The sequence below is a fragment of the Phlebotomus papatasi genome, chromosome 1 (assembly GCF_024763615.1).
Source record: "Phlebotomus papatasi isolate M1 chromosome 1, Ppap_2.1, whole genome shotgun sequence".
Lineage (NCBI taxonomy): Eukaryota > Metazoa > Arthropoda > Insecta > Diptera > Psychodidae > Phlebotomus > Phlebotomus papatasi.
The window spans coordinates 56,390,982-56,417,750 of NC_077222.1; the positions used below are offsets into that span (position 1 = coordinate 56,390,982).

General features: G+C 32.5%; 1 protein-coding gene across 9 annotated transcripts in view; it reads left to right on the forward strand.

Annotated features, from left to right (window-relative positions):
* The first annotated feature begins 773 nt into the window (after positions 1-773).
* Positions 774-26,769, forward strand: part of LOC129808126 (neuropeptides capa receptor) — an 86,967-nt gene continuing 60,971 nt past the window's right edge. The window contains exons 1-3 of one of the 9 annotated variants that reach the window (XM_055857936.1): positions 774-1,079; positions 14,971-15,566; positions 22,665-22,815. In XM_055857936.1, the coding sequence (XP_055713911.1) occupies positions 15,273-15,566; positions 22,665-22,815 (445 nt within the window). In that variant the 5' untranslated portion in view covers positions 774-1,079; positions 14,971-15,272. Of the gene's footprint in view, positions 1,212-14,937; positions 15,567-22,664; positions 22,816-26,769 lie in introns of all 9 variants that reach the window. The other 8 variants (XM_055857880.1, XM_055857897.1, XM_055857905.1 and 5 more) reach the window with 8 other exon arrangements.

A 26,769-nucleotide genomic window follows, 5' to 3' on the forward strand; every position in this document is an offset into this window, starting at 1 on the left:
AAAAATTCATGGCGCAATCTGTATATTTTGCAATCGTAAATGAGAATTATACCGTTCTAGTTTCTCAGTGTAGCTTGGTCATTCATTGTATTCTACATATTTGGAAAAAAAATCATTTTGTATAAAAAAATTTTGTAAAAAGTAGTTTCACATTTTTAATTAAAGGTATACTTTCCGTTATTTGTTCTAAAGTTTGAGCATAACGCAATTTTGCACACAAAATAAAATGGTTAAAAAAAAGTAAAATTGAAATAAGAAATGTTTTTAAGATCCTTGATAGTTATATATGTCTGTATCGAGAAATTATAAGATAAACAATATAGGGGAGTCTTTTGAAGGAGCAACAGGTGTGGTTTTCTCAAACTGACATCGATACCTGCCAAATAAATGTTAATAAAGCCTTGTGGGCGAGAAATTTTCAACTCAATACCCCTAAAGTATATTTCACATTATATACCGTGCCCGGTGCCAAATGATAAATGTTTGTATAAATATCTTATACTCATTATTGTGTCACTGGCGCATTTGGGGCTCATTGCGAGATTTGTGCGAGATAGTGGGGACAGTGGGGAGTGGGCTTAAGGATTCATTGATAAATAGACTAGAATGAAGAGGGGCTGTATCCCCACCATTATAGAAGAATCTAAAGCTGTGCGGAAAAGCAGCCAAAATGTGGAGGGGAAATGTTACACGCGCTTGAAGAGAGCGTCATAAAACTGAGCGACAAATCTGAGCGACAACATTTCCACTTGGCTGTAACCGACAAAGTTTTAAGCAGTCTGCGAAACATCACAGTTCAGTCTGTGTTCGGGTACTGAAATGTACACTTTGTCCAGCTCCTACGACCCTTAACAACGAAGTCAAGAGCACTAATATTTGATTTCTTGCGGTAACTGGCAAGAGAGCACCAAGATATTGATGTAGTTCAAGTGTGCAAGATTATCTAGTGGTTTTCACCTCAAGTTAATTACTCTGCGGGATCAACTTGATGTGACTGTTAAAGGAAAGTGAATGGCAAGGAAAATCTCGTTGAGGATAATGTGTGAATTTGTGATATAACAAGCGAAAGTGTGGAAATGGTATATCTATGAGAGTGCAGGAATAATTAATCTCAATGGCAAATATTAAGGGAATGATGTGAGAAGATGAAAATGCGAAGATATGGTTGGATCTTCTCCCAACGACAAACTCAATTTATTTTCAATCTCGAGGTAGATTAGTCAATCAGATTCTCAAGATAGATAGTATAATGTATGATGGTATCTCCAATTCTCATTCCTCTTTTGCACTCAAATCAACAAATATTGGAAGATGCATCTCTTCCCTTCTCCATCCCAATATATAATTACATGATTAAATCCAGTATTCTAACTGCATCAGAATTCACTGAATACAGTGTTTACATATCATTAAATATTCTTTCAAAGTAATCTAGTAAGAACTAATCCAATAAATCTCTGGTGGTGAAAATAAATTCTTAAGCTATAGTTATACAGAAAAGTGAATTGTTCGTCATTTAACTGATAAATTCATGGTAGTGCGCGATCTGTCGCAATATCATAAATCTTCCTCCGTCGTCTTCTCAACACTCCCCCCAGGTGTAGAATATATTTTATTTCACCTGTAATTTTGTCACTTTGCGCTAAATATTCTCCAAGCAAGAGAAACCAAAAAGAGAAGTAAGACATATTTTTTGACTTTTGCTGAAATGTTTCTAAAAGCAAAAAAAAAAAAAATTAAAAAACATCCCCTTGTGGCAAGCTAGAGAAATGAATTATTTATGGTGTCTTTTGGTGGGATTCCTTAACAGGAAACCACCACGGAAGACTAGAAAGAAAAGAAAAGACACTTTTCAGCTTTTCCCACCGCAGGCAACAAAAAGATATATGCAAAATGGGGCACAGAACATAAAAATACCCGTCTTTGGAGCAGCTCAACAAGGCTCAAATTCTTCCGTTGCATTTTCCTACTTTCAAACTTCATCCCTATCTCATGTTACGATGGTAAATCTTCCTGAATATGAAAGGAAGCTTGGGTTGGCAAACAAGTAAATATGAGCGAGAATGATTGTGCTTTATGCAGTGACTTCATGTGGTTTCCAACTCCTTTTCCACCATATCATAAATCCGAGACTATCCTCTGGCTCCGCCAGGGAATCTATCCACCTGATTGTGTGCAATCTCGTCGTTATCGCGTGATTTGGTACCGTGTGAAAATCGTAAATTTACTGAGACTCCCTGGGCTTGGTGTGAAAAAAAAATCCCTCGTCCTTCCCATTGTCATTCGTGTAAAAAAAAAAATAAGCATTCGCGTGGTTTACTCACTTCCCTGATATTTCAACTCTTATTTTTCCACCTGAGCGCCGGTGTACGATGCAGACGCTGAAGCAATACTGAGAATAAAAAGTCTGCAGAAAGACATGTTGCTATTCCTGACATCCAACAGAAGAGTGTATCATAGTTTAAATATTTACATTGACAAAACTTTACGTATAAGAGATAAGATGCTCTCAATTCTATTTCTGTTTACATCTTTTTCCACTTTCTTACCACATTTTCTACGTCTTGATATAATCATACAAAATCATGCAAAAATATCAGAGCAGACTATAAAGGATCGAAAAGCATATTCCGTATAGATCAAAAATGCTTTAGGGGTGAAAGCAATTGAGAAAACATTTCTTGAATTTGTTGAAGGATTTTTTTTCTAAATTTTATTAACCTTAAACGGATATACAACAATAAATTAAGGTTTGAAAAACACGGAATGGTAGTTATACTCGATTTTTTCTGCACGATTGCAAAATTGTACTATAAAATTTGTGTACTTAGAAAAAAAAACTCGAGAACTGGAAATTCTGTTACTTGAAAACAAAATGAAAGTTGTTAAAACACGTTAACCGTTTAAAATTTCAATTTCAAATTTTTTCTAATGTGAGTATATTTAATAATAAAAATAGTTTATTTAATTCACAATAATAGGGTCATCCCTCTTACAGTTTCGAAAAAAAAGAAAAACTTAAACAAAAAATTAATACAACAAAATGAGAAAAAATATATAAAGAAAAAAGAAGTAAAAAATGAAGAAAAAGTTAAGCGTTGATTTCTCAAAGGTGTAATTTAGATTACTGAAATGCAAGATATGTAAGACCTATTTTAAAATTTATTTTGGATTTTGACAAAGAGATTGATGTAGTTCCATATAAGTCCAGCGCACAATAACTTTTATTTGTAAACATATTTTTGGCATTTCAATGAGAGTGAGTGAAATCTAGATCTAGTCATCTCGCTCACTTTCACGGAAAATTTTGAAAACATATTTACAAACAAAAGTTATTGTGCGCTGGGCATATGTTCACAAGACATACGAAACAAACACATTTTCTCATATGTTTTCAACACGATTTTTTATTCAAAATTTTTTTAAATGCAAGTATTTTATTCAACATTTTCAGTATTTTATTTACACCACAAAAAAATAAAGAAATTTTCAAAATCTTGATATTTTAAAATCAATAAAAACAGGATATACGACATTTTAAAATCTTCTTTAAAATTGAACTGTGAGTATTCAAAAATTGAAACTTTTAAATACAATTGCAAAAATTATTGAATGCTAAATACTTTATGTATTGACCTTTTCATTAATTTTGAAATTAAGCTGTATTTTTCTTGTATTAATGAAAAAGTTAAAGATGGTAAGCATTGAAAATACAATTATTTTGAAATTATTTTATTGAAACTTTGGATACTAAAACCCAAAGATTTCAAGTATGCAGCATTAGTCCTATGTATAATAAGTGTTCCGGATACGAATACTCCTAAAGTTCATAGAAATTTTATGACGCTTATACGGGCTTCAGGCCTAAGGCTAAGCCATATGGCTTAACTTCTTTAATTTCTTCTTAATCAAAAATTTTTGGAAAATTATCACTTAAGATTGGTCAACATGGGCAAGTGATCCATTACATTTTTAAAAACCAAGACAATTGGTTGCTATTTTGAATTTCCAGATCATCGGGAACTGGGCTAAACTTTAGGTCTGAAGCCGGCCTTAAAGTGATTATATCAAGTTTAATTAAACGGTTTTCAAACCTAAGGTTTATCCGTTCATCCTTTTTTACTTATAATATTGAAAGTTAAGAGAAATTGCCGACTAGATTTTGCGAAATCACTGCAGTTAGTTATGTTGTTTAGAAATTGGAGTCCTTCAGGAACTAGGCTAGACATCTAGTCTGAAAACCGCTTAAGCTTTACAGCAGTTAATCTTATAAGGTGTAAGGTTTTAGAAGTGACTGTGGCAATCTCTTAACTGTATAAAATAAAATGTATTATATAGATAACTCTCTTGCGAGAAAATCTGCTTCTTCTATAGAATGCAAAACTGCATGAATTAAACAAAAGAAATTCACAATAAACGTTTCTGAATTCATATGAATAATAAATAATTGAAAATCGTTTCACAATGCTCAAAAAAAAACTGGAAATAAAAAATAGGATTTACAGTCTTAATATTCATAAATACAAATAATTCCAAAAACATTTTAAATTTATTTATTTTTTTTATATTGTATCATCATTTAATAATGTTTTAAATATGTTGATAAGTATTTCAATTTGAATTTGATAAAAAAAAAAACAAAAAAAAACTACAGTGCGACTTTTAAAATTTTTATTTTAAAAAAATAGAATAGGTTATTAAACACAAACCTTATAATTTATTTTCATTAACTAACCTGATTAAATTTTAAAAGAGTAAAAAGTAAATTAATAGCTTTTGTCAAATTAATTCTTATTAAAAATATATTTTATCCAATTATTGCGGTTGGATTTAAGCCATTCAATTCTTTAATCTATTTTTGTCACTTTAAATTTAGTTAATTTTTTAAGTTTTCAGACTTAAAGTAACTAATAATATTCAACACTACACCACGTTGCAATGTGATTAGAGTTTCGTACCTAACTTTTGAAGACAGAAAATTCAATAAATCCTCATGATGATGCAAGTGCATCATTGCATCGCATTACAGAGATTTAGGAGCATATGCAAGACAAACTGTCGAAGTTTTATTAATTTAATAGCTAAAAGTTATGTGTTAAATTAGCTATAGCCTTCAGTACAACCTGCTAATGACTTTCCGTACTTTCTGTGTTCCCTTTTGTGAAACTTTAATTGGCACAACCTTAAGCCGAATTCCTCAAAACCTTTGTTCAAAGTGTATGAAAGGACTGGAGCTGAGAAATTCATCTCTGACGAAATACTTAATCTTGATATAAGCTGTCGTGTATTATGATAAATCTCCAAAAAATCTCTTGAATACAAATAGGATATTTTGAATAGAAAAGAAGGAAAGCGTAGCTTTTCTATATATATAATATTTTCTCTTTTACGCTATTCACAGTATTTTCCTAGTAATTAACAGTTCAAGATATCACGTGAGAAAATTATGAGTAAGTAAAAGCCAGAATATTTCGTCGTCACAAAGAAAATTCAACAACGTAAATGGCAAATTTTCTTTCTTTTCCAACTGTCCGCACAAAGTGTTCAAGCCAGAAAAGGGCATATCAAATAATAAAATTCTAAGTGCCTCGTTATTACACCATAATATTCATTTTGAAACAGATACAATTGCTGTCGTATTTTGGCACATCAAAAATGTAAATAATAAAACACCAAATTTGCAGTCATAAAGAATATTGTACGAGATGGTCTTTGACCGAATCATATGAGACCTTTTGTAAAGTCTTTATTATGTTATCTCAGAAATATTTTACACCGTTTTTTTTTGTATGAAAAAATCGACTGGTTTGCACAATATATATTTTAGGTAGAGGATTTATTTTTATGCTTTCAGAGACTTGATACTTTAAATTGGACCCTAGAGATAATGATACGGCTTTTAATGGGTGAACTCTAGGCATGTCCGTTGGAAAATTGCCGCCGAGATGTGACTCACTTTGGGTTTGCTAGAATTTCCAAATTAATGCCCCTAAACGTTCCATAAGGCAATCGAAAATTTCCCAACGAGTAAGTTTTTGAAGTAAATTGATTTGATTTTTTTTTTGGCTAAAGAAGAAAATTAATTTTCCAGTAAATTTACAGAGTACAAGATGATAAGTGGGAAAAAACAAAGAAAGTTCTTTTGACTGTTGTTTACGTTTAAATCTCACGAAGCCTGTTCAACCGGCAGCTTTATTGATCGTCTGCCCTTGAAAGTAATACCAGCATTTATCTACGATGATAGTGAACACATTTATTACTCATAATCTCACTGGTTGCCACATCACAAGATTGTGGCAAAGAACTCAGAAAAGCTTGTTTTCTGAATCCTTTTGCAATTCAACGCACAGTGTTAGCATATTATTTATTACAAAGCAACATTTTGCCCATTTACACTTTTTCCCCTACGTGAAACTTAATAATAAAAACGTCGAGCAAATTGCATATAAATTCTGTTGGACGTTGAAACTTTTCCGGAAAAATGTATATGCGGGGATTGTTAGGTTGCCACTATTCATTCCCCTTATACTTTTAGCCACTGCATGAATGTAAGTTTTAGTGCGAAAAACAAGGAGTTTTTCCAGTAGACTGGTTACAGCCTAGAGCAAGGTACAACTTTTCAAATACACTTCAGTCTTTTATGGTATTGTATAGGCAGGAAAAAATAAAACTACACAATTCCAATCAATGGTAGAGTGGCTTTCATTGTTGCCACAAAAGAAAAAGGCTGCAGGGTGAAGGTGTAACACTTCGCTCTGAGCTCGACATTATCATTTATTTTGCTGTAAATATAAGAACAATGTCTGAAACATAAAAATATTTTGTGTGACTCGCACGAAAATTGGATATTCTTCGCTTTTCCCATGAATTGAGTTACTAAAGACATTGAGCCTTTATTAGGGTTCAGTAGATTATAGTAAAAGTATGGTTATAGATAGCCACAGTTACCTCAAACCTCAAACTTATTTTCTAGCTTCATAATGTTCCTTTGAAGGCGTTATCAAAATATCTTGAATTTCTTTTTAATAAATCAAAACTTTGGTTTTGTCGTCTCATGCCCATTCATTCAAGACCCTAACTTATATGATTTATAATATACTTTTTGAAATGCAAAAATGCTTAACAAATTATAAAAATTGTTGGAAATGAGAAAACAATTATGAAATAACATTTCGTTACACCATTTTTCATATTTGTAAGTGTTTTATTCGTATAGCAATACTATTACCAAAAATATTTAAAACATTGCGAGAAAAGGGATATAGAGTAAAGTGATGATTTTTAGACAAGTTACATTATAAATTCTATTTTAAAATACACAGTGCCATGCAAATCTGTCAAAACATTCTAGGTTGTTGTAGTATGAAATCTGATGTTTCTACATTTGAATGATATTTTATTAAAATCGTGTTTTGAAATTTTTATTTTGAAAACCGGTTAGTAAAATTTAAATTCCAAATTTTAAATAATAACGCTGGATTGTAAGATTTACAATCAAATTCTTAGACCTCAATTAGATCAATTTTGGTGCGGTACCAACATTTAACCCTTTAAGGACGACAGAGTCAAAAATTGGGAGTCAGAAAAAATCCCTCTTTCTGACTTCTTGGAGTAAAACATAACCTTAGAAAGCCATAGAAAAAAATGTTGGGACACTGGTGCCCCTATCGTCCTTAAAGGGTTAAGAAAAAAGCTTTGCACGCACCATAATGCATTGGAATCTAGATTATTATCAATAACAAAGGTAGTTAAATTCTCAGTTCATAGTCAAAAATTAATTTAAACAGAAAAATTGTTAAAACTGCTCTCTCTTAGAGTTCGAGCAGTTAAAATACTAACTATATTTTTCTGGATTGTTTATTATTATAAAATATTTTATTGAGCTACTTTTTGTACATTTACAAAATAATTACATTGTAAGTGTTCCAAATCATTGATTTGCTTCAACTTTAATACATTGTTAAGAATATTTGAATTGTATTAAGAGATAAAAGATTAAGAAAAAATAAATTAAGCACAAGGTAATATGGTGCTTACAGATTTAATGCGAGACAGATATGTATTTTATACAAATGATACTGTTTAAAGTGCTAATTGACTTACAATCGAGTGGTGGGAGGTTTTGCATTGCAGAAGAAAGTTATCTTTAATCTTAGAAATTTGGTTTTGCAAAAGAGGAGTTTTGGCAATCTCATGAAGTTTGATTGTAGAGAAGTCCCATGATTTCTTGTAAATAATTTTTAAGAATTTATTTTGAATAATTTGAAGCTTCTTTTTGTGCGTTCTAGCACAGACTTCCCAGATGGGACAACCGTACAGAAGAATACTGCGTACAATAGCAATATATAATAACTTTTTATTGGGAGTGGAGAGTTTCGATTTTCTATTGATTAAAGGGTAAAGTATTTTGAGTGCCTTTAATGACTTATTTATAGTATAGTTAATATGATCTTTGAACGTTAGCTTAGGATCCAAAATCATACCAAGATATTTAATTTCTTTAGTCCATTTTATTTCCATGGATTTAATCCGAATGGGCGAACTTGGAAGACGTTTTTTAGCTCTTCTGGTCGTAAAGAAAATTGCTTGAGATTTATCCATGTTAATTTTAATTAGCCAATCAGAACAATAATCAATGTACTGAGCACAAGCATTTGATAATTTGTTGATGATTACATCTGGATTTGTATTAGAGTAGTAAAAAGCTGTGTCATCAGCATATAATGCTATTTTTACAGGAGGATTTATTTTTAAATCTGAAGTAAAAATATTATAAAGTAGAGGAGATAAGACACTTCCTTGAGGGACACCATAATCTAAAGAGTACAAAGAGGACTTCCCAGAATTAATTTGTACAAATGCTTTACGGTTGTAAAGATACGATTCAATAATTTTTATAAAATTTATAGGAAATTTGAAAAGGTTCATTTTATATAGAAGGCCATCATGCCATACGGAGTCAAAGGCTTTTTCCAAATCAAATGCAATAAGTCCAGTTGAAGTCTTGGAGTTTAATTTAGATTTAATTTCTTTAGTGATTCTAAGCAGTTGGTGATTGGTGGAGTGTCCAGGTCGGAAACCGAACTGTTCGTTTAACAAAATATTGTTGTTGTTTACAAAATTATTAATGTTTCTATAGATCACTTTTTCGAAAATTTTTCCAAATACTGGTAATAAGCTTATGGGCCTATAATTTGATGCTAAAGAAGTATCTTTACCGGGTTTGGGAATGGGGATAACTTGAGCTATCTTCCAGGGGTCTGGAAAGTAGTTGATCCTCAGACAGTTTATGAAGATGTTGTTGAGATATATTATTGCTTTTTTAGGAAGATTTTTGACTAATTTGTTATTAATTTTATCCATGCCTGGAGCTTTTTTATTTTTTAAGTCTTTAATTATTGTAGATATTAACCGGGGTGTAGGAAGATGTTCGGCCTTAACAGGGGAATTTATAATTTTTTGTAATTTTAAAGTTTGTGCGACTTTTTCAGTAATCGTTGTTTTTTTAGGTAAATTATTTTTATGAAATTTGGAAAAATTATCAGCAATTTCTTGAGATTTAAGTTCATCTGTTATGATAACTTGATTACCCTTCCGAAGGGGTGGAATACCTTGAGCTCTATTCTTCAGTAACTTGGCAGTTTTCCATAAATTGGGACGATTGAAATTTAGTGATTTAACATGTGATTGCCAATTATCATTTTCATGAAGGTTAATTTGTTCTTTTATTATTTTTTCAAGATTCCTAAGTTCGACTTTGAGCTCCGCCACCCTAGAGCGTTGCCATTGACGTCGAATTTTATTTTTATGAGAAATGAGATCTTTTAAATAGTCTGGAATATCCGAATTCTTTTTGGATTTTAGTGTCCTTAAAGGAATAGCCGATTTAGCAGCTGATAAAATGATAGATTGGAAATCTAAAATCTGATGATCAATTAGAGTTTTGTCTTTGATTTCTTTGTTTGATAAAGAAATATTTTCGTTGATCAATTGTTTATACATCTTCCAGTCGGCCGATGCATAATCCTGAATTAGGGCTGGGTAATTTCTCATTTGAAAAGTAGTATTGATTTTGAAGTTTACGGGGAGATGGTCGGATGACAACGCCTGAATAGTTCTGACTTGATCAAGGGCAAAGTTTGAATTCGTGAGAATTATATCTAAAGTAGCTGGTGTGGAGTTAGATTGAGAAGGGTAAAAAGTTGGAGAGTTAGGAGAAATAATTCGATAGTCATGTTTACACATATCCTTAAATAAAATTGTCCCATATTTGTTTGCCCGGATACAATTCCAATGCCTATGACGTGCATTAAAGTCACCACAGGCAATAACATTGGGTTTATTAAATAATAGTCTAAGATCAGATGTAAAATCATTTGTGCATTGGTTTGGACTAAAATACGTGGCGACTAGTGTAAAAGGATTTTTTGGGTGACTTATTTCTATGGCAATTGTCTCTATTATTTTTGTATTTAGATGGGGTAGTAATTTGTGAGGAATATTATCGCGAATTGCAATTGCAACGCCACCACCTCTCTTGTCTTTCCGATCATTTCTATAAACTCGATAGCCAGCCAAATAGCACTTTGAATCACTTTTGAGCCATGACTCTGAAATTAAAAATACATCAATTGAATTGCTATTAAGAAAAAAGTTAGTTTCAGTTAATTTTTGATTTATACTACGTGCGTTCCAAAATGCAATATTAAGCAATTGGGGTTGAATCATCATGGGTAGATGTATTTAGAGGTGATCTCAAACATCAAGCCGATTTGGTCCTCCTTGGATTTGCAGGATTTCATCCTCGTAAAAACTTCTTTTAAGATAGTAGAAATCTCCACGGGGGAGAAAAGTTGAGAGTTTGAAGGCCCCCCACGAACCACATTGGCGTAAGATTGTCTTCGGCTCCGCTGGGGATTTGGAGGTGGAGGCTGCTCCTCAGTCCGAGTAGGGGGAGGGTTTGATCGCTTGTTGTTTCTTGCCGATAGCCGTTGTCTGAGTTCAATGAAATCCTGTCTTTTAGGACAGGTTGGAGAATCGGCGAAATGATTACCTCTGCAATTTCGGCAACATCTAATGACTTCGTTGCATGCGGAAGTTTCATGACTTCCTGAGCATTTTCCGCAGCACACGGGAAGAAAACAATTTCGGGATCCATGTCCGTAGAGATTGCACTTTCGGCAGAGAATAGGTCCTTTGTTTTTCCTGATAAATGGTTTCCATTGAACCACTGTGTAGTTAATTACTTTGATTTTGCGTAGATCAGCAAGTTTCATCGTATTTCTAGGAAATGAAATGATGAACAAAGTTTCTCCTTCATATCTCCGTTCCCTCGGGTTCAATATTTGGATTTTTTCAGGATTTACACCGGAGGCTTTCAAATCATCTTCAACAATTGAAATTTTTGATGCATCATCATCGTCTGTTGAGAAGTTAAGGCCCCTCAAAAGAAATTTTATCGAAATATTGGATTTCACATCGTGAGTGTAAAACTTCACATCAGCATTTTTGAACTCACGGACGAGTGTCGCATAATCGGTCATTTTCTTTAGCATTAATTTCGCACCAATAGACATATTTTTCAGAGTAATGTCTGTGATATTGTGACGATTCACAATTTCAGTTGCAATTACAGTGTTATTGCCCTCACGAATAACTGTTATTGGTGGTGGTTTTTGGTTAATTTCATCACCACTCATTTCAGGATTATCGTCATTTTTTTCATGATCCAAGACATCGAACGTGTTCCTCGTGGGGATATTTGGAACAACTTTAAGTTTTGAAGTGGACATAGATGTCGCAGATGAAGATGACAGAGATGAAATTGTAGTGTTTGAGATCGTGGCAGTTGTAGGCGTTGAGAAAATCGTCGTCAGGGTGGCTGGCGGGGTCCTTGGGGTTTTGTTTGACTTTCCAAATAAAGGCATTTTGGAAGGTTGCGCAGGAGAGTCGTCTGAATCGTCAGAACGACCTCTCTTCGCCGGCGTATTTAAATCAGCAATTATTGAACACTATGCACAGAGCACTTGGTAAAACACGTCTGCAATGGGCAAAAGCCGCGCGCGAACTGGATTGTTTATATTCTAAAATAAATTCAAACATTTATTAATCAAGTAATGTTGCAATACATTTAATGATAAAATACATTGTAATATTTTCAATTGAACTGAAAATAATTTGAATTAATCTTCACATTACACATCAGGAACTTCTATGAAATTATTTGATTGTTTCATGTGAATTTTTGAAATTTTGTAGAATCATTCATTTATATTGGATTGTTTCCAATTAAAACTAGCAATTCGCTTATTATATACAAATATATTGAAATATTTAATACTACCTCCGTTCCGGGAAAAAAGTCGTACGTTTGCAGAAAAATTGAATATTAAGGAATGCATTCACTTTTTTCGGAACGGAAGGAGTAATTAACATCATAAAAATCACCATTTTAACAATAAAGAAAGAATATGGGAGACTGGGGCAAAAAGTCACAAATCGAAAATTTTAAAATTCAATATCTTCCAAGATAAATACGATAGCGGCTTAAAATTTTTTCCATAGATAGCCTCCATAAGTCTTCTTCAATGTAGTAAGTTTGTTAGAATTTGAATAAAGAATTAAGAAAATAAAAAAATATCGAAATTTTTAGCCCTATTTTTGAAATATTTTCCGTGCAGAAGATATCAATTATTAGCTACTTATATTAAATTTGATGCACAGGTGAATATTTCCCAAATTATCTTTGAATATTCTTTGAATACGAAACCACTATTTATTTTAGAATTTTACAAAGGTTCTTTTCTCCAGAAATCCTTTTATTAAAAACGACCACTTGGGGTAAAAAGTAACAAAAGCTATGGAGCAAAAAGTTACAAAAACCGAAACAATTTCCGATGTCCCACGGTGAAAAGAAACGTCAATGCTATGTGTCGCCGCTTGTTGTTTGCATTGGTCAAACGATTTGCAGTCTTTTGTGTGTTTTTTTTGTAAAATAGCTTAAAATGCGCTTTTCTCTTTCAGATAGAGAAAACAGTGTTTTACAAAGGTCTAGAAGAATAAATTTTCTTTGAAAATATGTAATGGCAGAAAATAAACGAGCAGTAAAAAATTCTAAATGGGCAGTAAAAAATTAAAAATGAGCAGTAAAATATCTAATTATGGTCAGTAAAAAACTTAAATCTTTACAAAAAGGGGCCTAATTTGTATATTTAACATTTAAAATAGTTCCATATAGAGTGAAAAGCCCTTTATTTTCCCTTTGCCAAACTTTGGACGACAATATCATTGTTTCAAATTTCTTTGTTACTGATCAATTTTAACTTTTTACTGCTCATTTATTCAATGCCATATGTAATCTAGGTATTTTACTTACATTTACGGAATCCCGTAATAAAGCGAATCAAAATGTGATAGTATCTTATGCCTGATACTATTTGCCCCAGCATTTTTGAGAATGATCACAAATTTACTTTTTAGAAAACGGCTCGACAAATATATTTCCTTACAAAATAGAAGAAAATGACTTTCACAGAGTTGTAGAGCGGTAAATTTCCTATAAAACTATGCTAATTAGAAATTTTGGAGTTGCTGGGTAGCTTGTAAAAAAATAAAATATTTATATTGTGACTTTGCCCCAGCCTTCCCTATAGATTTAGTAGGGGAATGTTGGCATGGTTCGCACAGAGTGAGTCTTCAAACAACTGAAATTTTCTCTTTATATGCAGAGCTAGTTCGTCATTTCTAGCCATAAGATAGATAATTATTAAGCTCATGAAACGAGATAAGAAATGGTAAATCAGCTCTTTGTAAACAAAGAGAAAATTCGCATCGTTTGAAGGTTCACTCTGTGCAAACCATGCCTACATTCCCCTACTATACATTTTTGTAAGTTTAAAAATACTTAAGTTGCAAAGATGATTAATTATTCTTAATTTTCCAATTGTCAGGAAAATTTTACTCTTTTATGCATTAAAATTTATTGATTTTTTAATTCATTTTCATCTTCTTAAAAATGTAAGTTTTACTAATCATTTTTGGTAACATACTGCCTAAACATCCATAGATGAGAAATAATATCTCAGAAGTTGGAAGAACCTGTCAATATTAGTATTCAATGAGGAAAGTTTTTCTTTCTCCAAAAATTATCACAAGAAGCGACAGTCCCAGAAAGTTTAAAAAGAAGTCAGTCTAATCGACAAAGTCGTAGAAAAACTATGTAATTTATCCAAGTCCTTCGTTCTATCTAATTGTCCCAAAAATAGGTCAAAAGTCAATTGCGTTTTTTTTTTCGAAAACCAATCTACACTATGTGCTATAACCTTCTCCTAAAAAGTTAGGATTGAGATCGAAAGCAATAAAATAAGAGCACAAAAGCTGACTCCTGAAAGTGCAGAAGAGAAGCTTCAGACAATTTTTGTTACGTGAAAATCCCCCATTTGCATTGTTACTCGTGGCACGGTGGAAAATGATCGTTAAATTTGATTTTATAGAACAACACTTTCTACCACATTTTAACCCCCACGTGTAGTTCATTTGGGGGATGATAAGCCAGAGGTGCGAAAGATATAACTTTAATTTTCTTGTACATTGTGACAAAGTGTTGGTGCTGCCATGAAGGTCAAGAACGTTTTTCCTCATGCAAATAAATCAACACAGCGACAAGCTGGAATATAAATGTCACGAAGTTAGTGGGTGGTTTTGGAAAATTGCACATATTGATCACTGCATTCCGCGCCAAGACTCTCTCAAGTCCCATTTTGCAACTAAGCAATTTGTTAAATTGTCAATACACATCGCTATAAGAAAAGAAGGAATATTGTTTGCAGGAAGTGTAGGTGATACCACTATTTTAATGAGTTTTGCACTTGGTTTTCTTTCTTCTCCCCTTTTGAATTGATGCAATTCCGCACAATATTCCATCTCATACACTTTGAGTGTTGTCTGTAAATATGCAAGTTGAATTATGAGACAATACAGCAGCTGCACGCACTATAGTGATGCTATTAACATCAGGAAATGCACCATCAATCTAGTTTAATCATAAAATAGTAGTGAAAAGAAAGTAGTGAAAGAGACACTAGCTAATGTGAGGAAGAATAAAAAAAAAGTTTTGTGCTACATAGCAAACCTAATAGCTTGGAGTGAAAGTGTGAAAAGGACATGTGAAGTGATACGAAGAGTGGTATTGTGGCATAAGGGTTAAACATCATCTTGATTAAATTCCATCGCAAACGAGTTGTTAGAAGAGTTCCACTAGTTGATGGAAAAAAATGATGCTAAACCAAGGGCACTTCTTTGACAATTTCTCAAATAACTCCATACCGTTGGATGTAGCCACACTTAATAGCAATTCCAATGTGACGCTATCTACACTCTGGAGTGACAATATACTCGTCAACTACAGCAATAATGACAATACATCTCAATTTCCAATTGTCTACGGTAGCAGGAACCAGGAATTGTCACCATGTGATCCGGAAAATCTCTTATTCAACTGCACTGTCGACGAATACCTCCAGTATGTACGTGGACCAAAAACTTTACCACTGGTCACAGCACTTATGGTGAGACACAACATACCAATAAAGTTTTAATTAATTAATCATTCAGTGAACTAATTTGATTTAATAAACACCGACGCATTTAATGCCACAAGTTGAAAACTCACTTTAAAAGCAATACAGTAATTCTGTGTGGGTTTCCATTCATCCAAAATTTTCATTATTAGTTGTTCTGAATATAATATAAATTCCATTTATCAATAACTTTAGCACTGTTACCGCATTCTAGATACTTGTCTAGATATTAAAGTTGATGGATTCTAAAACATTTTAAATGAATTATTACTGTCTTTCTTTCTTTCTCTGAAAATGTTGACCAAGAAATGAGTTGACAAAATTAAAGAATCCATAAAATGATCAAACTCATAAGTTTGCTTACAGTCTTAAAAATCAAAGTCAATTGAAAAAAAATCCTAGCTTAAATTGGAAAGTCGTTACCGTCACAATTTCTCGCATTCCAAACTTTTTCGTTTCTGTATTTGCGACGTGATCTATACGATCGATCTTGTGAATTTAATTTTATGCCCATAAAAGTATTTGCCCAGTAATTCTTTTAGGCAGCATTATATAAATGTGTAGAAAAAAGTTAAAATTGAGCAGTAACATAAAAATTTAAAACAGTGATATTATCGTCCAAATTTTGGCAAAAGGAAAATAAAGGGCTTTTCATTCTATCTGCAATAATTTTAAATGTTAAATATATAAATTAGACACATTTTTGTAAAGATTTAAATTTTTTACTGGCCATAATTAAATATTTTACTGCCCATTATGATTTTTTTACTGCTCGTTTGTTTTTTGCCATTCTTTTAATTAAAAGAGTTGTAATGTGTATAATGCATAGAAAAAATTATCATGCTCATAAGTACACTGAGAGAAATCCAAAAAGTTAAAATAACTTTCCGGAAATGTTAATTTTACCCTGCAGTATTCATCTAAAATCGGTGCAAATATTACTCTTTTTAGGTGTATTAGGGGTTAAAGTTATCCTTTTTCATGTTAATTTTACCCTTAAAAAGGAGTAAAATTAACGTTAAAAATGTTGATATATTTTTATACCTAAGAAGTGTTAAAGTTCTGAGGAACAAAAGTTAATCGCACCCTCTTTTTTTCTCAGTGTATGAACTTTCTGCAAAGTTCTTTTTCAAATTTTAAAGTTAAAATTTAAAATTATTTTAAAATTTTAACTATTCATAATAAATATTTACCCAAAAGTGAGCAGAAATATAACAATTGAATTTTTGCTATAAATTTATTATAGGTTTATAGCCAATTCAAACTAGTCCGGTTTATACGGATTTGTACGGTTTGTACAGTTTGTTTGTGGGTTACGAATCCGAACTTATCCTAATCGAATTCTACAAGAAATATGTACGTCCTCTTGAATCTTTTTAACCTGTGACTTAGAAGAAATAGCTGTAAATCGTTAGAAAGAAAAATTAAAGTGTTAGATAAAATATTTACTTCCACTGAAAATTGCATAGAAATCATCGTATAAAATTTCGTAGTCAAGATAAACAAAAAATGTGGATGCAAATGAAGGAATGAAAAAGAAAAACGTTTTTCAGTCAGGGAACATGAAAACCTTTTAAAATCCGATGAAAGCTAGGTATGTTTTATTGTTTGATATCTAGATATCAGAACGAACGTACCAAGATATAATAGTAGGGTAAAGTGTATAATTTGGAATTAGTGTTACAAGTTGGACATGGCTTTTTACTTGATAAATACAGTATAAAATTTGTTTTTAAGCACAAGGAACCAAATTATAAAACTAAAGCATTAAAAATATACAAATAAAAATGAAGTACTAAATTTATCAAGACAAAAAGCCCTGTCCAAATTGTACCATTGTCCAACTGGTACCACTGTCCAACTTGTACCACTTTACCCTATGTATTTTTTCTAAAAATTTACGTTTCACAAAATCGGATAAAAATTTAACTCTCAAAATGAAAGAGACAGAGATAATATAGTAAGGCCATGTAACTCCGACGATTGCAAAACTCGGATGCCGCGACCGATTTAACTCCGATACATCCACTTAAAATATAATTTATATTTTTATTTCTGTAATTAATTACTGAAGTATCATATTATAACTATTCTACTTTAAGAAAAACCAAAAATTATATTTTTATCGGTTTAATAAGTGGGTACAAGAAATATTTTTTAAGCTCGGGTCAGCTGGGTTGTGTACTAAAAATTTAATTTCTGAGAAAATTTTGCTGTTGACAGCTCGTCGCTGGAAAAAGTTTAGTGTTTTTTCTATATAATAAAACATTATTTGCAATCAAAATTATTAATAAAAGTTAGTGTAGTTATTGATCTACAAGGTGAGTAAGAGTTTATTGATAATATATTAATAATTCATACAGAAATAAGTGATTTTTGTGAATGTTTACATTTCGATGCAAGTCGGATGCGGTGAAAGTCAATGTTTTGGTTAGGAATTTGCATTGTTCAGGACTCTTTTTCTGTTTCAGATGCCAAAGGGAACAAAAGAAAAGACCTATAAGGACAAGCCCTACTCTAAGGAAGGTCTTAGGAATGCCTTGCAGTGTGTACGAGATGGTTCTACCATAGCATATGCATCCAAAACATTTAATGTCCCAAGAACACTGCACAACAAATTGACCGGCAAATACCCAGAGGAGTGCCCCAATGGCAGGCCAAACGACGCTTACAAAAGAACAAGAAGAAGAGCTTGTCAAATGGATCCTGGGATGTGCGGATGGCTGGCATCCCATCGGGAAGGAACAAGTTCTGGACAGCGTTAAACTCATCTGTGAGGTCTACAAAATTCCAAACCATTTTACAGCTGGAAGACCCGGAGACGTTTGGTTCAGGAATCTTCTTAAGCGTCATCCAGAGCTCAGCATGCGCAAGCCAAAATCCTTCTCATTGGAAAGAGCTACTGTCACTGCTGAAGACCTCACGGAATGGTTTCTTGGATATTTCACAGAACACAACCTTCTGAGCATTTCACCAGACCGTGTTTTTAATTGCGACGAAAGTGCCTTCTTTTTGACACCGGAAGATGGAAATGTCCTGTCCAGGAGAGGTTCACGTGTAGTTCCATCTCTTAAAAATTCAGGACCGAAGCAATGTATCACAGTACTCCTCAGGGTGTCAGCTACTGGCGAACTTGCTCCTCCAATGGCTGTTCATAAAACTGACATTACTCCAAAAATTGCCATTCACAACGCAGAAGGATGGAAAATGGGAACGTCACCACAGAGTGGCTGGATGGATGGGCCACTTTTCTATGCTGGTCTTTATTTCCCGAAAATTGTTTTCCAACATTCAGAGGAGTCCATTATCAATAACCAGCACGATCAGGCCACCGACAATAATCCTTCAAATGATCCAGTCATCCCTGGAAACCAACTCTCTGCAACTTCTGAGACTCAACCGATCTTCGACACACTAAAACAATGCTATTTCTGGCCAGGAGAAATTCCAAAACGTCGTCAGAAGAAGAGGGTCAAAGCCAGCAATGTCAAACACCAGTATATTGTATCTTCCGAGGAAATTATCGCGGAACAGGAGGAAAAATTGAGGCAGGATTTGCAAAAAAAGAAAGAAATTGCTGAACGGAAGTTGACCAGAGAGAGGAACAAAAATATAAGGGCAGAAGAAAAGGAGATAAAACTAAAGGAGAAACACATGGTAAAGGAAAAGGCTCAAATGCCAATTGAAGCTGAAAAGAAAAAACGTGGAAGGAAGTCAGCCAAGAAAACCGAGGAAAAATCAAAGAATTGAGTGCAATCTTAAAATAAATAAAAATATATATAATTAAATAATAAATTAATGAAATGAATTGATGGAATAAAACTCTAAAAAAATGTTTTTGAAATAATATCTTCTCATTTTTATGCATTAAACTTTTCCTTAAAATGAGCATCCGAGTTTGATCGAATTCAACGGAGTTACATAAAAGCGTCGCAGTAACATTCTTGCGCATATATTAATATTATCGTAATTTTATTAATTTTCATCAATATTATTGCTAAAATTCTATTTCTATTATGATTCTAAATTAAACAAAGAATAATTCTATTGATTTGGAATGGGGAAAAAAATATTTCATCAGTCCAAAAACAAGCATTAAAGTCGCACTCAATGAAAAGTATCCGGATTACCTCTCTTTACTATAGTTCTCTTTGGCTCCAAAAGAAAGTACCAAATGTAGAGATGAGGAATTTTGTATAACGCCCTGTGGAATTTTTAATCAACTTTTTGAATGAATCTAAACATATCTCTCAAGAATCTAGATTTGGGAAGAAGATAATGTAAATCCCCTTGGTTGAGTCACGCACGCTAATTATGCAAATATGGCTTAAAACATCTGCTAAATTCATTTTTTGCATCACATTTTTCTTATCACGTTTCTCAAGTTATCAAAATAAAGTCTCTTAAATGTTGATATTTGTGGTAAATTAAATATTTTGTCAACTTCACGTACTGAACTCTGTACAGACTTACTGAATTTGGCTCTATTATTAAAATAATATTTTTTTTTCATAATCCAAAGTAGAGTCATATTTTATAAGGAATTTGCATTATATTAAAATGCATCAGTGAGTGTAGTGCACAACAAAATCTTGAAGTACTCTCTAAATGGCAATTATCCGTTGAGCACCCACTCTCGAAGTATGGAAATAAAACGTTTAATACGATTTATATACCGTAATATTTATGAAATTAGCTGAATAAGGGGAAATGTCTTAGTGTTCAAAATACAAATATAAATAATGTTTATATGAATATTGTCTGCTATTAAAGCAATGAGCTTTCATGTACTTTTCGCATGAAATGTATACTTGAATTATATAGATGACTAATATCGCATAGCGGCAGTAACAGTGATACTGATTGAGGATTTTTCGATAATTACACATTATCGACAGAGAATTTTATGCACTCTCTAAATCCGGTTTTGTCTCAAGAAGCTTGTAGTAAAGACTTTTCGTCAATCTTAGATTTTTCAAACCCTTATTTACTGTGTAAATATAGAGTTTTCAAGATTTTCCGAGAAATTTTACAAAAAAATGCTCGTAAACACACATTTTGTCCGTAAATTTTTGCCAGACAAACAAAAATATACGAACAAATTTTTGTAAAACTACTAAAAATGCTCATCAAATGGTTATCTTTCGAACAATGTCTGTGAAAAAAGTATAAAATTTAACGAACTTGTTTGTTGTTTGTGAACATCTCATGGGGACTCATGTACGAAAGTACATAGAGGAAACTGGGGCACCACCAAACACGGGGTACCACCAAACAGTAATTTTTATTCCTAAACTACTTGGACTATCTCGACGATTCCTTCCGTAGAAAAGCATCCCTATAGTGCTTATAAATTTCTATCGGTCTTATCCTATGATATCAAATATCCGATTAAAAAATCGCAGTGTTTGGTGGTACCCCGTGTTTGGTGGTGCCCCAGTTTCCCCTAGTAGTAGAAATTTACAAATATTTACGAACAATTTTACTAAACGTTTTTTCTGTGTATAATTGCTTATACTTATAACGTTATAACCTTAAAACCGCTTGTCGACTAAACTCCGTTCTCTCTGCAGAAGTGGTTACACGACGGACGGGACGTACGGGACGTCCACGAAAATCGATTTTTAGCACATATGATATTCCTGATCTATGATTATCTAAACGTGTAAATCCAAAATTTGGGTCCAATCTGACGAAGTCGTATTTCACCTGCTACCACAAAAACTGAGATTGTAATGAATCTCATCTAACTGGTCTACACTATATGTAAATTCAAGTATTTAAGTGTGATATATTGATTAAGTCATATGTGAAGCCTTTTGAGCTCGTGTAATTGAAATGGGAAATTGTCAAGAAGATCAAACTTCCGTACCGAAAACATTGTCGATGACAATTTTAGAACTTACGATGTTGACGATGCTGTTTTTGGCGCACCAAACATCAATCTTGTCATAAGATTTTTTCAAGCAGAATGTGTGAGAACAATGGTATTGATATCTCAAGTAAAATTTATTTTAAGAGTGATTATTACTGCTCGAACTCCACGGAGAGAGCAGTATATATAATCCCTCGATTTTTTCACCCGCCCCCCCCCCCCATTTCCACGTTCCACCTTCCGGAGACTACTTTTGTCACCAAATCTTCACGTTTCAGACGATTTCTGAGAAATGTCGTCATGCTGTTTGTCCGTCTGTCCATCCGACGGTCGCCAGTTCTAGAGGCCAAACGGTTAGAGATAGCGACTTGTGACCTTAGAGGACTCCCCCATAAACCGACCCAAGGATCGTTAACATGCCCCCCATTTCCCCCACCACTCCCCTTCCCATCCAATACCATATTTTTTGGGATTGCTCGAAAACACGTCGCGCGATTTCTGTCATTTTGGATATGTTTTAAACTTAAAGATTACCCAGGCGTACATTTCATCCTTTTACGAAAATACCGTTGAATCATTCCTAATAACGATTTCTCAACCGAATGGTGTTATACTTGTGCTCGTTGAAAGGTTTTAAAATTTCCGATAAAAATGAACCGGTTCGGTTCTGAACCGACAATGAACCGGTTTATAGTCGATAACTAAGTTTTATCCGAAAATCAAATCTAAAACAATTTTGGAGGATCTTTTGAATGATTTATGAATTGGTTCAAATCGGTTGAGAACCGGTAAATGGTAAATGATGCGAAAGTACTTTTGAGGTATAGCATCTAAGTTAAGTCATGAGTTCGAGCATTTCGCAAAGCCTGAGACGCTTTACCACCCCTTTTTACATAAAGTATTGTTGTCAGCACTTAAGCAACATTTTGAAATCCATCATAGAATTAATTGTGAACCAGTTATCCAATTTATTAATCATGAAATCATTAAATGACTAGTTGGATCGTTTTTTTTTTAAGTAATTAAATTCCAAGATTCTTTGTCGCCCTTGTAAGATTAAAGGGTTAAATTTTCAGTTTAAATGGTGTAATTTTTAGCTTTCACATGAACGGAAGTGCTTCTAGATTTCCCTAGAGACACATTATCATGCAAATTAGGTCGCTGAATGAAACTCTATGTGAGTAAAATATAATTAAATTAAAATTTTGCAGGTCAGCATTCTATTCATCGCGATTTTCGTCACAGGAGTAATAGGAAATGTGATTGTCTGTGTCGTCATTGTGAGACATTCATCAATGCACACCGCAACCAATTACTACTTATTTAGTTTAGCGGTTTCAGACCTTATATTCCTGCTAGTAGGTAAGTAAACTAACACTTACCATTGTACATTAACTATAGAGAGAGGAACGCAATGGTGCGTTTAAGGACATTAATTATATGCGGCTTCAGCTTTCACTTTGTCTCAGATTGCCACAAATAATTGAAATTTTGGGTGGTAACCTTTTTTGGTGGATCTGATTTTGTGGAGCGTCGTACATGCAAAATCGATTTGAAGTGATTTGTTTTTATACGAAGAAGAAAAAGAGAAAAAAGTAAATTTTTATATATCCAACGAGTATTATCTTTAAACATTCAATTTATTATGCCAAAACGAAGGATACGTCTCTTAATATTGAATGCGCTAATTTATCTGAAGAAATTGTCAAGAATCTGGGAAATAAAACAGTCATCTCGTATCCTGTGTAAATAATTGTAATGTAAAAAAGTTAAACCATTTTCTTTTCAATAAAAATACTTTTTAGGAAGTCAATTGTACATCTTGATACTTTCCATTACACAAGAGCAAATTGAAAACAATTTCAATCAAATTGAATGAGAAGATGAGATATCTTTCAGGATATAAGTGGTTTTGTTTTATCTGTGAAAGTATTGAAAAATCAATTTGTTAGAAAATTATTCTTATATGAGATCTAATTGCTTCTCAGAAATTTCCTATAGACCTTATCGATTCAACAATTCACATTTATTATCCCTTGAAATTGATTAAAGTCAAATACACGTTTTTCTATATATTAAACGAGTTTTTATACAACTCACATGGGTATATTGTTTTTATGCTTCATACATAATAGATTTTCTGTAATTCGAATTGTTTTTATTATACGGTATAATAAAACCAGTCAACTAAGCGCATTCCAAATGATAAAGATCGAAAGTATTTATTTTCAATTCTATTTTCAAAAGTTTTAATTCAACTTAAATGAATGAATAAAATTATTATTGTATTTTTTTATTATTATTTGAATTTGACTAATATATGACTTTGAATATCATTATCCAGAAATTTCTTTAGATTGACTTAATTCTGGAGGCATAGGCACTGAACGTAAATATTTCTCATTTCTTGTTATTCATTAGGCGCCCACGAATTAATTTTTGAACGATACAATAACATCACAACAGAAAACATACATTTTTTAAGCACCTATTCATTATAATTTTAGCAAAGGTATTGTCCTTTTATTACTGATTTTATTGACTAAAAATATAAAATCTTTTATTTGTTTTGGCGTAACTTAAATTTTCCCTTCACTACAACTTCAAAAATTTCTGGCTTTTGCATACAAATTAATGCGATTTCATAATCATAGTCTTCAATATAATTCCTACTACTTATTTCATATTGGCTAATAAATTAGATTAAATTAAGAAATTGCAGCCTCTATAAGATAAAACTAGTTTTTTTTACAATTTTATTATTTTCAAAAATTAGAGAGAATAAGAATAAGATCCTTTTTACTATTAAATGTCTAGCTGCCAGAGAATGTTGTAAAAAATGTTTGATAAAAAAATCATATTTATTATACTACTTATTTAATGAGTTAGAGCCTATTTCTGCTAACATTAATAATAGTAGCACAATGTTCCATAGCGGAACAAGGCCTTATCGCAAGGAGAATTCAGGACATCCATTATTATTTGTTTTCTTATACAGGGATGGGATTGTCAGTCCCATGCCCCGTGGAAATCATGTTCAGTGAAGCTCACTGGGTACAATTCAAACACCTTTAACGCGAAAAAATTCCTGGTGGCCTAAAGCGGTAGGATCATCATATAGATCGAGTACTCTACCATCATGACTCCGAATGAAGTCCGAGCCTACACCTATCCAATATTTATTTTAAAAAAAAAATCTGAAAATGAAATTAGCATTGCCAAAATAAAATCTGTTCTAGAGTCGAACTAATTCATATAGGGTAAATTAAGCTAATTCAAAACCTGCTCCAAATGGAAATTTTTCGCTACTCCAAATGGAAACGTCATTGTTTTCACGATAAATACAGTACTAAATTATTATATTTATATCGTTTCTATACCACAGTTTCATTATTTAGTTAATTTTGCTCCAAATAAAGCGAAAATCCATTCATATTCACAAATTTTGATTTGATAATTTCTCAGAAAAATTAAATGTGTACCCTTGTGTACCTTTTCACCATCGAATTTTTCATCGATCGATCATATTTTCCAATGAAAAACACAATGAGGAGACTGTTGTTTATTGATTTTGTTTAACATTTATGTCATATTTCTGGCTAATTTTAGTTAAATTATGTGCTAATCTTTATTGTTAACAGAACGTGAAGTTTTCAAATGAAATAATTACCTATTTCGTGAACAAAAAGGATTTTTCTGAAGTGTCTGCAAATGATTCAATACGAAACTCCGGAAATATATTTTTTTTTGGAGAGATTTTCTAATTGTTACACTGTTTGTCTCCAATTAGAAACTTTCCCTTGTCTCCATTTGGATTAAATTGTTTCCAATAGAAGCATTTTACGTTCGCGTATTTTTCTTGTATTTAGAAGTTTTCAAATTATATCTAAAGAATTTACACTAAACAGTAACATTCTAGAAGAGTCAATGAGTAAATTTATGTAATTCTCTTCAGAAAAAATATGAACTTAATGTGTTGAATCTTCTGTCAAAGTTAAACCGTCTGGAAATGGTTTTAAATTAGGACATTTACCCTAATTTTCCAAAAAAATGATTAAATTTCTTTATTTAAGAATTACATTAATAAATCGCAGAAATTATATGAGGTTGGATCTTCATTTAAGTTATTGCTCCATAAAAGGCTAATGTCACTTTCCGTTAGTACAGTAATTATTGTTCCATTGTGAGACATTTGCGTGTACTAGGATATAAGACAAGTCTTAAATATTTAAAGACATCATCATCCAACAACATCATAATTTTTCCTGGCATCTTACAGGCTCTTCTTTATAATCATTTAGATCGTGAAAAATGCATAATCTTCCAAAGAATATGCGCTTACTTTTTCACTCAGTATATGTCCTTTGGGAATTTTCTGCTGGATGTACATTTTCTATATTAAGCCGCATAATCACAAGCTGTGCAGTAGCAGTAGAATACAATATTTCTATAGAAATAATATATGGACATAACGCAAGAAAATTGATATTACATGAATAACGATTTAGAATACGGAAAGAGTTACGAATAAAATAAAATATTTTATCAGCTTGTATGATTTATACGAATTTGTAATCGATTTTTTTTTCATTTTATATTTCAATTTTGGCACACCGAATTCTCAATACTTTCTCTTATATTGCAATTTGGCAGAAGCTCCATTTACCGAATAACCTTCGCAATATTTTGATAAATTGTTTCCGCGCGTATCAACAACAGATTTTCTTTTATGACACAGCCAAAAAAAAAACATAAATTGAAAATTTCAATTGGTTAAAAACATTGCCGTTTTGGACACCGAATGCAATTTATTAAGTTAATGTGCACTCGGATTCTTCCGTACATGATATAATGACGTTCTTCCGATTAAATGATACGACTCTCGTATTGGAAATTAATCGACCTATGATATTTCACCCTTAACAATTTTGTGGGAAAAAGCCAACCAATTTATATATTATATGTATCATGTTGATGTGACATTGTGATAAAAAATGCACTTGTGAAAAATTGTTGCTTTCAATTCACGTGAGCCCCACTTCAATGGGTAATATTTCGATAGAGTACATCCAGTAATTACACACTCCCTTTTATCATACATGAAAATCGCTCTTTCATGTCCCGTCCCCCCACTAACCATATCCTTTATTCAAGTACTGTTGAAAAGTGGTCGAAAATAGAGTGGTGAATGAGGAAAATTTGAAGCGAACAATTTTCAACAGTTTTGCAGATGAAAGTATAAGGGATGGCTCATAACCCTGACAACATCCTTGCTTGACATTAATCCACTCCCCAAATCAACTAAAACTTTCATTA